General features: G+C 40.8%; 1 protein-coding gene across 1 annotated transcript in view; it reads left to right on the top strand.

Annotated features, from left to right (window-relative positions):
* Positions 1–13,183, top strand: part of TRHDE (thyrotropin releasing hormone degrading enzyme) — a 389,314-nt gene that overhangs the window by 186,905 nt on the left and 189,226 nt on the right. Inside the window, exons 4-5 of the mRNA XM_070409715.1 lie at positions 8,549–8,703; positions 12,786–12,899. Coding sequence (XP_070265816.1) covers positions 8,549–8,703; positions 12,786–12,899 — 269 coding nt within the window. The remainder of the gene's footprint in view (positions 1–8,548; positions 8,704–12,785; positions 12,900–13,183) is intronic.

Genomic DNA, 13,183 nt, shown 5'->3' with positions numbered 1-13,183 from the left:
TTAATATCTCCACGTACCAATGAGGAAGTGGAAGCTGAGACGGAATCTTTTCTCAAGGTCCCCCAGCTCCTAACTGTGAGACCTGGGTTTGTATGCCAGAGAGTGTGGACTTCCAAGCTGCACCTTTTCACTGTCCTGCCCTCTGACCTCTGCCGAGCAGACCTGGGTAGCAGTGCTGGGAAGATGACTTGGATCGTCATTGAGATGCTGTGAGGGTACAGCGTGGAAGACAGTGTGGAGGGTGAAACTTAAAGGGTGAAGTGAGGCAGGAAACAGAAGTCAGAGGCAGGTCAAAAGCCTAGGAATTTGAGAGCAAGTTGGATTTGCCCGGGAGGGACCAGAGCAAAGAGTTGAGAATGTGTCTGTGAATGTGGAGAGAGTGCATCTTAGGGATATTCAGCAAGGGGATGCGGAGGTGACTTACAGGAGCAACAGAGCACTCCCCATGGCAGAGAGTAAAACTGTGGGAATGGTGACCAGACTGAAGAATTTTAGACTTTTTCTTGGAAGAGTATTGGTAATGGTTACACATCTGTTTGGTTTGTAATACCAAGCAGAGCTAGTGAGCTCTGTTCAGCATGACTTGTCATCACACGACATACTATTCGTTTATTTTGCAATTGATTTTTGAATACCAGCCATATGCTTGGTACTATCTTAGGCACTGGAAATGCTGCCATTGAGATAAATAATGACCTGCCTTGGAGCTGCAGTTCAGTTGGGTTGGTGTTTCAGTGTAGATGTTCGGAGAGCCTTTTCCGGGTCACTCAGTTCGAACTGTCCTCATGCCAACCCCATTACACTTTGCATACACCTGTGTTATTTCCCTCACATCCCAATGGCGATCTCATATTGTGTTGATTATTTATGTGCCTGGGTGTGATTTGGCTCCCTACCCTACCCATCTTCTCTCCACCCCCACAGCTGGAATGTGAGCTCCGTGAGAGCAGGGTCCTTGTCAGTCTCCTCTGAGTAAAGACAACAAACTTTGTGAATGAGTGAATGAATGAATGAGTGAAATACACTACCTATACAGGAAAATAAGAAGTCTGTTATTCTCGTGAGAAAGCCTTATGGTTTTTTCCTTTTGTGAGAACAAAACTTCTAGTATTAATTCGTCTATAGCACTTTAGATTTTCTGAGCAAAAAATCTCACACTCACCAGGGACCAGTGTTGCTTTCCAAGGACTGGGGGCTTGGCAGCAGCTCTGTTTTCTGCCTGGATAGGAAGGTGATGCTCTTGAGTCTCCAGGGTAATACTTCCTCTGTTCAGCTTCTTGTCTTCCAGGATCTTACATTCTTTTTCAGGCTCATGGTTGAAGTCCCGGGCATTGGGTTTCTGGCCTTAGCAGGGACTCTCTTAGTAGTCTCAAAATATTTAGATAAACAGATTGCAAATTCAGAATGAAGTGACAGTTTGGGGTATGGACAGCTTGAAGGCAAAAATTGGCTGCTGAAGAAATACTGGGGAGGAAAGCCAGGACCCTAGGGTGTCTGTGTTAGGGAAAAGGGAGTGTCAAGAGAAAGCAGGACAAGTGACAAGTAGCTGAGGTCATGTTTTAAATGTATCTTCTCTACTTCTGCCACTCTTAGAGCAGAGAGTGTGAGCTTGATAATGTGGCAGAGAACATCTGAGTTGGAGGGTACCAGACTCGCATACTGGAGCCAGGGCGTGCATGAGCCTGCAGCTGGAAATGAATCTTACTCTGCATGACAAATTAGGACGATCTGTGAGCTCAGAATGTGCCTGTGGCAGAGGAGACGCCTGATATTGCACACACTTTTTCCCCTCTAGTGGTTACTTAATAATGTGGACTATATTAGTGTATATTTCCAGTTTCCAAACTTATACATCAGAACACTGCCACTGATGCTGGAGACTGGCTTTCTGTTTGTGTGTACTGTGAGGCCTCATTTGGTGATTCTTTGGACCTTTCCAGTGTTTTCAGCATTCCTCTTAGCATGGCATTGTCAGGCTAGTGGACATTTTTCATGGCAACTGATTTTCCCCAGAGTGCAAAAGAGGAGGCTGCAAGGCTTTCTGAAGGTTTAAGCCAGATTAAAGGGAAGGGGGCGATTGCTGAAGGAATGGTACAGAGAGGGCGATCAAGTCACATTCTACTACTGCTTAGGCATTTTCCTCTAGAGCTCTAAGAGAGCTGTCTGGGCATGTGGGTGGTGACAGATGACACTGGAGTGGGTGAGAACACTCAAAGAAAACCAGTAGAATAAGTAAAAAAAACCCTAAGAAGCAAAAAAGCCAGAGTTGGAAATCCTGGAAACTTTGATTTTCAAAAGTCAGACAATGAAAAAGTAAAAAAAAAAAAAAAAAAATGAGACAACAACAACAACAAAAGTCAATCTAAAAGTAGATGGAAAAATGGATGTCCTGTTATAATAGACCCTGATCAAAGAATGGAAATTGTCAGCAGTATAAAAAAAATAAGAACAGAGAAAAGTCTCCATGAGATATTGTGATCTTAGTTATAGAGAGCTAATTATAGTGCATCGAAAGAAGCGAGTAGAGAAAGTTAGATTTTATGTTAATTTATGTAATCACATTCACTAGTATTATATGAATATTTGCTATCTGCCTACAGTTTTTAGGACTGCAGTAATTAATTGGAAGCAGACTACTATGCATAATTTTATCCATGATTTTCTTTGAATTCCCAAGTAAATTAGATTCTGAAACATTGGAGTTTTCTTACCTCTGTTTTCAAGGCATATTAAAGTTATGGTTGCACATGTTAATGGATATAGCCTCATGACAAATTTATTTTGCAAAAATTAAGATAATTTAATTCATTGTGAATAAATCAGATCTTCTTTAAAGTTAAGCAAAAGAATACTTCAAGATTGAAGGTATTTTAAAAATTAGTTTCATTGAAATACAGTGACATGCAGTACACTGCACATATTTAAGGTGTACAATTTGATGGTTTAAGGTGTGTGCACCATGAAGTGGGCACTGTGGTGAGCATATCCATCACCCTCCAAAGTTTCCTGTTGCTGTCTTTTTAACCCCTTTCATCTTTGTCTGTAGGCATCCACTACCTGCTTTTAGACAGTATAGATTAGTCTGCATTTTCTAGAATTACAGAAATAGCATGAGTCACACAGCATGTATATTTTTTCTTCCTTTTTACTCATGCAACTTTTTGGGATTCTCCGATGGTGTTCCATGTATCAACAGTCCATTTCTTTTTATTGCTGAATAGTATTTTGTTGTATGGATATACCACACTTCATCCATTTGCCTGTTGATGAACATTTGATTGATTTCCTGTTTTTGGTTCTTGGAAGTAAACTTTGTTATGAATATTGTGTAGATGTCTTTATAAGGATATATGCTTCATGCAGGTATTCTTAAGATATAATTCTATCATATTTCTTAAGTTATGAAGGTGTAGAGAGGCACAGTTAAAATATCTCTTACTAGTAGTTAGAACAAATCCACGTTTCTTCAGTGCTTTGTGAAAAAGTTATGAAGTGAATAGTAGCATAATCTAACTGTTTAGTTCCACCCCCTTCCCCGCTGACATGTTCCATGTACCAACTTTAATGCTTGTCTGTGTCTGAGAAGCTGCCTCCTACTACTGAGCTCTTTGTGTTTTACTCTGTTCTCAAACTCTTTATCTTTCCTTTTTTTTTCAATTACAGTTTACATTAAATATGATTTTATAGTAGTTTCAGGTGAAAAGCTGAGTGGTTGGACAATCATATACTTTACAAAGTGATCCCCCTGATATTTCCAGTACCCAACCCGCCCCCCCCCCCCCCCCCCCCCGGCCCCATACTTAGTCATCACAACACTATTGACTATGGTGTTCCTATGGTGTTCTTTACATCCCTGTGACTATTTTGTAACTACTAATTTGTACTTTTTAATCCCTTCACCTTTTCACCCAGTCCTTCAACTCCCCTTCAATTGCTTCATCTGAATAGAACTATTTGCTCAGGAGTTCTTGTCGTGTTACCCATGCCTGACTTCCATGTCCTCAGACCTCTGGAAGCCAGCTGCCTGCTTAGGTCAGCACTGCCTGATATTTTGGGCACCAATCTTCAACTGGCCCCTCCTCACACCTTGCTTATATGCTGCTGGTCAGGCTTTTGCTGTCTGATGACTGCTCCCTAAGTGTACTTTCCTCTTTATCCCAAACTCCCAGACTCTGCATCTGGCCCATGTCTGGAGTCTTCTCTTTGTGCCATTTGAGCCAGTCCAAATCCCAGTGTGTGGCCCGATTGGCTCACTTAGTCTTGGGACCTGATTACTCTGGGCTCTGGAGAACTCCAGCACACAGAGGTGCCTCTGTACTGCAACAGGCTTGGCTCTAAAGGATTGTTCCCAAATTCACAAGTTCCTGCAAGGAAATGACACCAGATATGCTACTGCTGTTGCCATCTGCTGGTGGCCGGCAGAGTTGACACAATGTTGTTCTGTCACCTAGTTTGTTCATATTCAGGGAAGATTTCCACTTAAAATCTTGTGGAAGAATGTCTGCTGTGCACTTGCAGTTTGTACTAATCCTCAGACCTACGTTCTTCTCCATCATATGCATCAGCCACCGTGACCTTCTTTCTGCTTGTCTCATTTCCACCGAAGGGCCTTTGCATTTGCTGTCCCCTCCTAGACCACACTTCCACAGATTTCAAACAGCTGGCTTCTACCATGAGTCACATCTCTGATGAAATGTAATTCCCTTTCTTGACCATGCTGTACCCACCTTACCCAACCTGTCAATTATTGTCTTACTTTATTACATTTTCTTTGTAGCATTTATCATTTACTAAATTTTTTTCACTCATTTATTACTTGTTAACTGACCTCCTTGTCCTATACACACCCACCTATGAATATAAGTGCCATGAGAGAATGGGACAAGGAGCTTGGTTATACTGAGCAAAAGAGATGCTCAATATATACTTGTATAAATAAATACATACAGTGCCTCTGTCTACCTGTTGAAATCTTATATTTTCAAATCTAACTCAAATATTATCTCTTTCAAGAACCTCTCCAACCAGATTTGTTTTCTTTCTCTTTCACAGAACTTTTCATTCTTTCTTTATTTCTTGTGCTAAGCTGTCAAGTTCTCATTCTTTATTCAAAATGTCCAGTATATAGGGACCATCCCTGACTTAGTTTAATACACATTTCAGACTTAAGGACACAGCAAATACTGAGAAAATGTTTGTTGAAGTCATAAATAAAATCAACCATGTTGTAAGACTGTTCATAATTTTATTCTTTTTCTTGTTATGAAATATTTAAGGCATACAGAAAAGAATGAATAATAATTGTATAAAAAATACTCATGTACCCATCACCTGCTTTAAAAAAGTAATATTGAAGACACATTTGATATCCCTTGTGTGTGATATTGTGATTCATAAGAAATATATAGAAGACCAAATGTGTATTTCACATATTTAATTCCTTCATGGTTCCTGGCTCACAGCTTTCAAAACCCTTGAAATTTTCTAATCAATTACAGCAATAAAGTTGTCTTATGTTAATGATGTGACTTTTTGAATTCACCTATGGATGGGGCTAGTTGCCAGGGGAGCCAACCCTTTGATTGGGGGTTGGAACTTTCAGTCCACCCCCTGACTTCCTGGGAGGAGAGAGGGGCTGGAAATTATCAATGGCCAATGATGTAGCCAATCATGCCTATGTAATAAAGCCTTCATTAAAAAAAAAAAGACAAAGTTCAGAGAGATTCTGGGTGGGTAAACCTGGAGATTTGGGGAGGGTGGACCTGCAGCGGGTATGGAAGCTTTGTGCCTTTCCTCATGCCTTGCCCTATTCCTCTCCTCTATCTGGCTCTTGCTGAGTTATATCCTTTTATAATAAACTGGTGATCCAGTGAGTTAAATGTTTCTCTGAATCCTGTGAGCCACTCTAGCAAACTAATCAAACCCGAGAGGAGGTCATAGTATTAGCAGAGAAAAACATGCCTCGTCTTTCTCAGTTGCTCATGAGAGTGGGGTTCTTGGGCTACCGCTGGAGTAAGCATTTCCAGAGGCTCCCACAGGAGGATGGGATGTGGTAGAAAGCTTGAATTTTGTGAATTTACATCCCTGGGTTTCCAAAGTCCCAATTCCCTTAGTCCAGTCATAGAAGAAGTGGAGCTGGGGCTTCAGCGGAGCTGGAAGCAAAGCCAGTGTCCAGAGTTTCCTTTCCATGTTGGAGCCGGGTCCAGTTCAGCATCAGGCTAGTGCCGTCCATCAGTCCATTGTGTGTGGGTCCACATGGCCGTGGGCCACATGGGAGAATGCCAGAAGGCCACGTGTGAGCTAAGAGACAAGCATTTCAAGAGGAACCAAGAGCATAAGAGAGACAGAGCTTCTTTGTTGAGATTAGATATCCCAAATTTCCACAGGCTTGCAGTGGCCACACCCACTCTGGCCACCACCTCTGCTCCAGGTATGATGGACAAGAAAGTACTTTCTCTATGTCATCCCAACTTTACTGGGCATGTGTCTCTCTTCTCCATGTGGTTCTCTCCCCCAGTGTAATGTCTTCCCTTTGCTCCTTTTCTATTATTAATAACTAGTTAATTAGAATGGTATCATTAGGAGCCTCTAACGTATAGCATCTGCCAGAAGTACAGGTAAACCTGGGTGTGTGCTGGGGGGAAGTCTTGTAGGACTAAGCCCTTAACCTGTGGAATCTGAGTCTGTCCTCAGGTAGATAGGTAGATGGTGTCAAAATTGAGTTGAATTCTCAGACACTCAGCTGGCACTCAGGAATTGCTTGTTGGTGATGTGTTCAACCCCTTCCCAGCTTCCAAGTTGAAATTGCATTCAGGAACCTAAAAGATAGTCTCTCATCCCTTTTTCCTTCTGTCTTCCATGAAGCATTCATGATTCTGAATTTGGTATTTATCATTAGAATATGTGTGTGATTGTATGTGCAATATACCATTACCATCTGTTTTGGTATTTGTGTGCATGTGTGAGTATTCGCCGGCAATACCAGTATATGATATTATTCTACTTGTTTTAAAGTAATATATGGTAAGGGTCATTTTATATCTTAATTATTCCCTCAACATTATGTTTTTCAGATTATCCATGTTGATACACACAGTGTTAGCATCTGTTGGTGAGATCATTCATGTCAATTGCTGTATAGCATTCCTTTATACTAATCTATTTCACAGTTCCCTTGCTCCTTATCTTCATGAATGACATTTAGTTTTCCATTTTCACTCTTATAGAAATACTGCAGTAACATTTTTGTACCATTTTTTCCCTTGGCATTCTAGGGAGTTACTCCAGGGTTTGTTTATATTAGGAAGTGTAACTTCTGGGCCAGAAACTATAAATGCTATGTCATTGTGATTAAGAGCAAGGCACTGAGCCAGACTGCCTGGGTTTGAATCCCTGTTCTTCCACTTGCTGCCTTCCTCAGGAAACAGTGAGCACCAGCTATTTGCAGCTCTTCGCATGAGCATGCATGCCCTACCTCAACCCCGGCCTCAAGCACTGGGCTTAAGTCTCTTTGGCTGAGGCACATCCTGCTGGAACCAAGTCCCAGCTGCCACTGCCTACTCCCGGAGCCAGAACCCGGCAGGCATAGGGCTTCCCACCCAATCACTACTTGCATTTTTGCACCATTTCTGGTCCATGGAGAGGTTCATTGTCAAGCCTGCATATATTTTTTAGTTTTCCTTTTTAACATTTTATTTATCATCACTATGTGTTTGGAGTGGAGGGAATATATCAAAACATGAACTTATTGACACCCTAACAGAAGATTATAATACCTCCATAACCTTTTAAAATAAGCACAAATCTTAGAATCACCTAATCATAGATTTTTGGAGTTGGAAGGGATTTTCAAGATAATGAAAGCCAATAACCTTGTTTTATAGGTGAAGGAATTGTGGTCTCAGGAAAGTAAGTACTTTCCCAATGTCTTATCTCTAGTTAATGGTGGAGGCAGGACCAGAACCGAAGCTCGCATGTTCCTTCAACTGTCCTTTTGCCACTATCTTCATTATCATAGTTTTCTCTATATTTGCATGTAACATTTTTTTAATTCTTAATGGAACTCAAAAAATAAATTAGAATTTAAGAATTTAGAAAAATGACATCGCATTTTTAACCTGATAGAACATGTTTTTTAAAAAACATCAAGGTAAAAATAAGAGTATGGTATTCACTGCATTGAACTGAATATATTTTCAGTCGAAGGCACTATGTCTTCTGACTCTGTGGATTCCTGCTGCATTTGGTTTCCTTGACTCTTTGAAACTTACCAGGATGGGCCCATCAATAATGGTGCTGATACTTCCAGCCTCTGACTGCATTGGGTCTGAAAATGAACTGTGATGAATGGACGTGGCCTGTGTGGACAGTGATAGCCTATATTTCTGCTGTCATGTAGAAATGGCAGGTAGTTTAATTTCGGGGGAAGCATTCCTAAGAAAGAGCAAGTATTCCTTCTAATTAGGATTTCTTGACTTTTTTTTAGGCTATGACTTTCGAATCTGGTATATTTGTTAAAGCCTTTGGAATTGTTTTATTCTATTTCTAGATCTTTTAGCTGTGCCTAAGCATCCGTATGCTGCTATGGAGAACTGGGGACTCAGTATTTTTGTGGAACAGAGAATACTGCTGGATCCCAGTGTGTCATCTATTTCTTATTTGCTGGATGTCACCATGGTCATTGTTCATGAGATATGTCACCAGGTATGAGAAAAAGGATCAGGTGTAAGTATCACTGCCCATGATTGAGAATATAGAATGATTTCAGATACTTTGATTAGGACCTAAGATGTTATCCTCCCAATTAAGCTTTAATTATAGAGAGAGCACGGTGCAGTTCTTTCTAGAAGATATGTCGCTTTTCTCAGGTGACAGCATAAACAAAAGCAAACACACTGATTGCAGTGAATAAGCAACTGTCATTCAGCTTGGTGGCAGCGTGGGACGGCACTGCCTCTTTTGAGACCCAAACCAGTCACTACTCCTTGTCAACCTCGCTTTATTTTCTTGCGATTATTAGTGTGCATATATGGTAAGTGCAGCGAGGGCGATGATTTGTTGCATTGCTGCAAGATGCGGCTGAGTTTTGTGCACGTGTCAAAATTTGCTTTTGCTGAAATCAATTTGTTCCTCCCATTTTCCCATCACACAGACACCTCGGAAGTCTCTCACTAACTCCACCAGAGACTCTTTGTTCTCCAATTATTGATATTTTTTTTGTCCGGGCATGTGTAGAAATTCATATGGAAATTAGCCAACTTTGTAGGGAAACTAAGATAAAATTAATTTCATTTTGATTTCATGCGCTTTCTTACAATGAGTGGGAAGTATTACAGAGGTTTTGCAATGCTTATTTAAATCTTGATTCTAGGGAAAGGGTAAAAAAACCCTGACAATAAACATTCACGCTCATAGAAAGCAATACCGGTCCTGGTTACCAGTAACTACGAATAATTCTTAAGTGAAAACACCAGAAATGTCATACCTAGGACTTCAGCTTTTTAGAAACCCCAAACCCTTTTTAAAAAGCTAGCCAAGCTTAAGAAAGAGTGATATGAAAAATGCTGTCAGTTAAAGAAGGTGAGCTGCTAAATGCTAGTACATGGATACTGACTTAATGATAAATGGGTTCAGGCCACATGACCACTTACCTAAATGTCAGCCTTTTGCAGTGAGCCTGTAGGATGCCTGTACCTGTCACGCTGGCCAGGTTGGACATGTGTTCCCTGCCTCAGAGACTGAAAGGAATCCGTGGCAGAGATAACCAGGCCTCCTCTCCTGCACTAATGAGAAGGGTTTCCAGCTCAAAATACACTTTTTTGAAACAAAAGCAGTTTTCTTTTTGGACATTCCTAGACACAAGTTACTTGTACAGTTCTGTCAAAATAAGGGCACATTGGTAATGTCATCATTGTTCCTAGGACTGATTTAATTTGTTCTTTATTCCGAGTTATTTCCTTGTTATAGCTTGGTAGTTAGTGCCAGGCTAAGGAAGGAATGTACCAGTTGCTGGGAGAAATATATAACAATTTTCACTATCATTACCAAATTATTTTCTACATTCCCCTCTCTTCCCACCTATGTGTTGTAATTGTTTTTCTTTTATATCATAAGATTGGTGTTTATTGAAGGAATAATATATGTCAAGTACTCAGCACAGAGCCTGATGGGTAGTAAGTGCTTAAGAAATCATAGTAAATGACTATTATCTCCAAACGAGTCACAGCAAAACATCACAGAAACACATACATATGAGCATTCTCCCCACACAGGGCAGATGTGCAGGGCCTGCCTGCAGCTATTAATCTGCTCTGCCCACACAGGCTGCCTGTGAAAGGTTCCCAGGGAGCGGGCTGGCTCACCTGTAGCTCCTCTTCATCCACAGGGAGCTGAGGGAAGAGCTTGGCTCAGAGGCGCCAAACTTCCAGGTCCAGTTGGCGCTCATTCAAAACCTTCTTCTGTCAGTCAGGGCAAAGGGCATCATGGAACAAACTTGTTAACCTTCATCACAGCCTCGCAGTTCACCTTCGTCACCAGGCTCTCATCTTCAGACCAGTCTACCCCTCCCTTAGTGAGGTCACTCTCCACCCCTCCCTGACAACCCCCAGACCTTGCCGCTCTGACTTCCCAATTGAAGAATCTGTCATCTTAACCATGGCACTTAGGAGCTGCCAGTTTCTTAACTCTTCTGTGCCTCCGTTTCCTGTGTAAAATGGGCCGGTAATAGTATTTCCACTTTAGGATTATTGAGAGGACTCAAGAAGTTTTCCCAAGAAAAGCACTTAGAATACTGGTAGTCACATAGTACATGCTCAATGAAACAACTGTTATTACTATGATTTGCCTCCACTGCTGCTGAAGCAAACTCCCTGTAGCTTCGTCTTATTTTCTGAATGTTTCCTTCCCTCCAGCCTATGAGGTGGACCTGACTGGCCCGAGACGGCTCCCTCACTTTTTGTGTATCTGAGGGCCTGGATGGAGGAAGAGTAAATACTCTCTTGCCTTTATCCCTTTTTGCTGTTTCCAAAGACCTATCCTCTCTATTAAAAAACCTCCAGCCCCTCTGAAGTTCTTGTTCTAACCATTTCCCCCACTTTCTGTCTTGCTCTTGTACCTGCTATTCCTCAGATTAATACAGATCACATGCCTCCTCTGCTTAGAACTCCTCTGTGACACATTGTCACAGTTCTTAAGGCAGGCTTTCAATTTAAGGCAGAAACCTGCATTTTGATCATGAATACAAATATTTTCAATGTCATTTATGCTGTGGTAATCAACATATTCAGGGTTTCCTCTTATTTGTATTTAAGTTTAGAGATCTTGCGTGATATTTTATTTTTTGTCAATTAATATTATTTATTTTTAAATTTTATTTTTGACACTATTACAGATAGCCCCATTCCCCCACCCCCCACCCCACTCCTGCCCTCCTTTTCCCACCTCCATCCAGCCCCCGCCCCTCCTCCCTCTGGTCATCACCACCCATTGTCTGTGTCTATGGGCTATGCATATATGTTCTTTGGCTGATCTCTTCACCTTCTTTCATCCAGTCCCCCTCCCACATCCCTCCCCTTTGCCAGCTGTCAGTCTGTTCCATGCATCCATGTCTCTGATTCTATATTGTTTATTTTGTACATTAGTTTTAATATTGAAACGCTCAGTCACCGAGCCCTTTACCGCAGCTCCTGAAGCTGTCTGTACATGATTTGATACTTGTCCACCATTTCCTCCTATTTCTTAAATAACTCATTCCCACTTAGAGTGTTCACATTCAGGGTTGCTTAGATCTGTATAGCATCCTATTGCCCAAGGCTTTCTCATAGCTGGCTCCTTCCTATCATTAAAGTCTGAGCTGAAATGTCACCTGCTTAGAAAGTTCTTGCTTTTACAATCTAAGACAATGCCTCCCCCATTCCTATCACACTTTATTAGGATTTGAGATCATGCTGGTCATTTGCTTACTTATTTTTTATTTTCTAGCTCACCTCGTTCCCCCCGCCGCCACAATAAAGTGTCGGCTGCATGATCAAATTCATCACTGAATCTCGTCTTTAGGATGGCTCCTGGAATATAATGTATTTTTTCTTTAATGAAAAAGAATTCTTTTAAACTTTTGCTGAACTTAAACAGTGGCTTCAGAGTAAGGCATCATGATACCTTTTTTTTTTTTTTGAAAGGATCTTAGCTATTTCTTTGGCCCAACCCCTCATTATAGAACCTTGGAGAGAGTCAGGTGAGGGCATCTTAAAAGCCCTTTTCCCTTCCGTCAGCTGCTGTTTTCTCTGAATTGCTTCTGGAAGGCGATGCTTCAGCACTTCCTGTGATGTCGCTCACTGCCTCTCGAGGAAGTGTTTGCCATCCTTGGCCATCTCAGTCTGTTGGAGGGTCTCCCACATCTATCAATCCTAATTTTCATCCATTAGTCTTGGTTTGTTCCTTGTAGGACCATAAGACACAAGACTTTCCCTCTTCTACATTCTAGGTCTTCAAATATTTGGAGACAACTGTGACCAGTTTTTCCCTCCTGAGTCCTTTCTTAAAGTTTAAATGTGTGCGTGTGTGCTCTTTGAGTATTTTATTTTTGTTCTTCTCTGAATGCATTTATATAAAAAAAACAACTAGTGCTATCCAAGTAGTCAAATAAATCAATAGTCTTACCACAACACATTTTAAGATCCCCAAATCAATTGAAGAATGAATTCCAGTTATGATAATCATAGTTGAATACATTTCATTTTAAGTGTAGATTTGATTTTATCTGATACCCATTCATTTTGCCAATGCAGTGGTTTGGTGACCTCGTGACTCCTGTGTGGTGGGAAGATGTGTGGCTGAAGGAAGGTTTTGCTCACTACTTTGAATTTGTTGGTACAGACTACCTCTACCCTGGCTGGAACATGGTAAGTTACTTTTCTTTAATTGTTTACAACTCCCAGTGAGAGATTGCTGCTATACTGGGCTTTTTTTTCTCTTAAATCATTAAAGGTAACTTAAATTACTCACTGATGCATGGAAAAAATTAGATGTCCAATCAAGATGCCCAATAATAACCAAAATTTAAAATTTTTTTTTAAATTTTAAATTTGTAATTTTTTACATTAAATTGGTATTTCCAAACAGTTATCTCTTAGTTATTCGAACTACACAGAATTTGGTTGGTTATATGTTGATTTCAAAATGCTAC

Source organism: Myotis yumanensis, unplaced genomic scaffold, assembly GCF_028538775.1.
Source record: "Myotis yumanensis isolate MYYU_CA2020_CCGP unplaced genomic scaffold, mMyoYum1.0.hap1 SCAF_3, whole genome shotgun sequence".
Classification (NCBI taxonomy): Eukaryota; Metazoa; Chordata; class Mammalia; order Chiroptera; family Vespertilionidae; genus Myotis; species Myotis yumanensis.
This window is presented reverse-complemented; position numbering and strand designations above follow the sequence as displayed.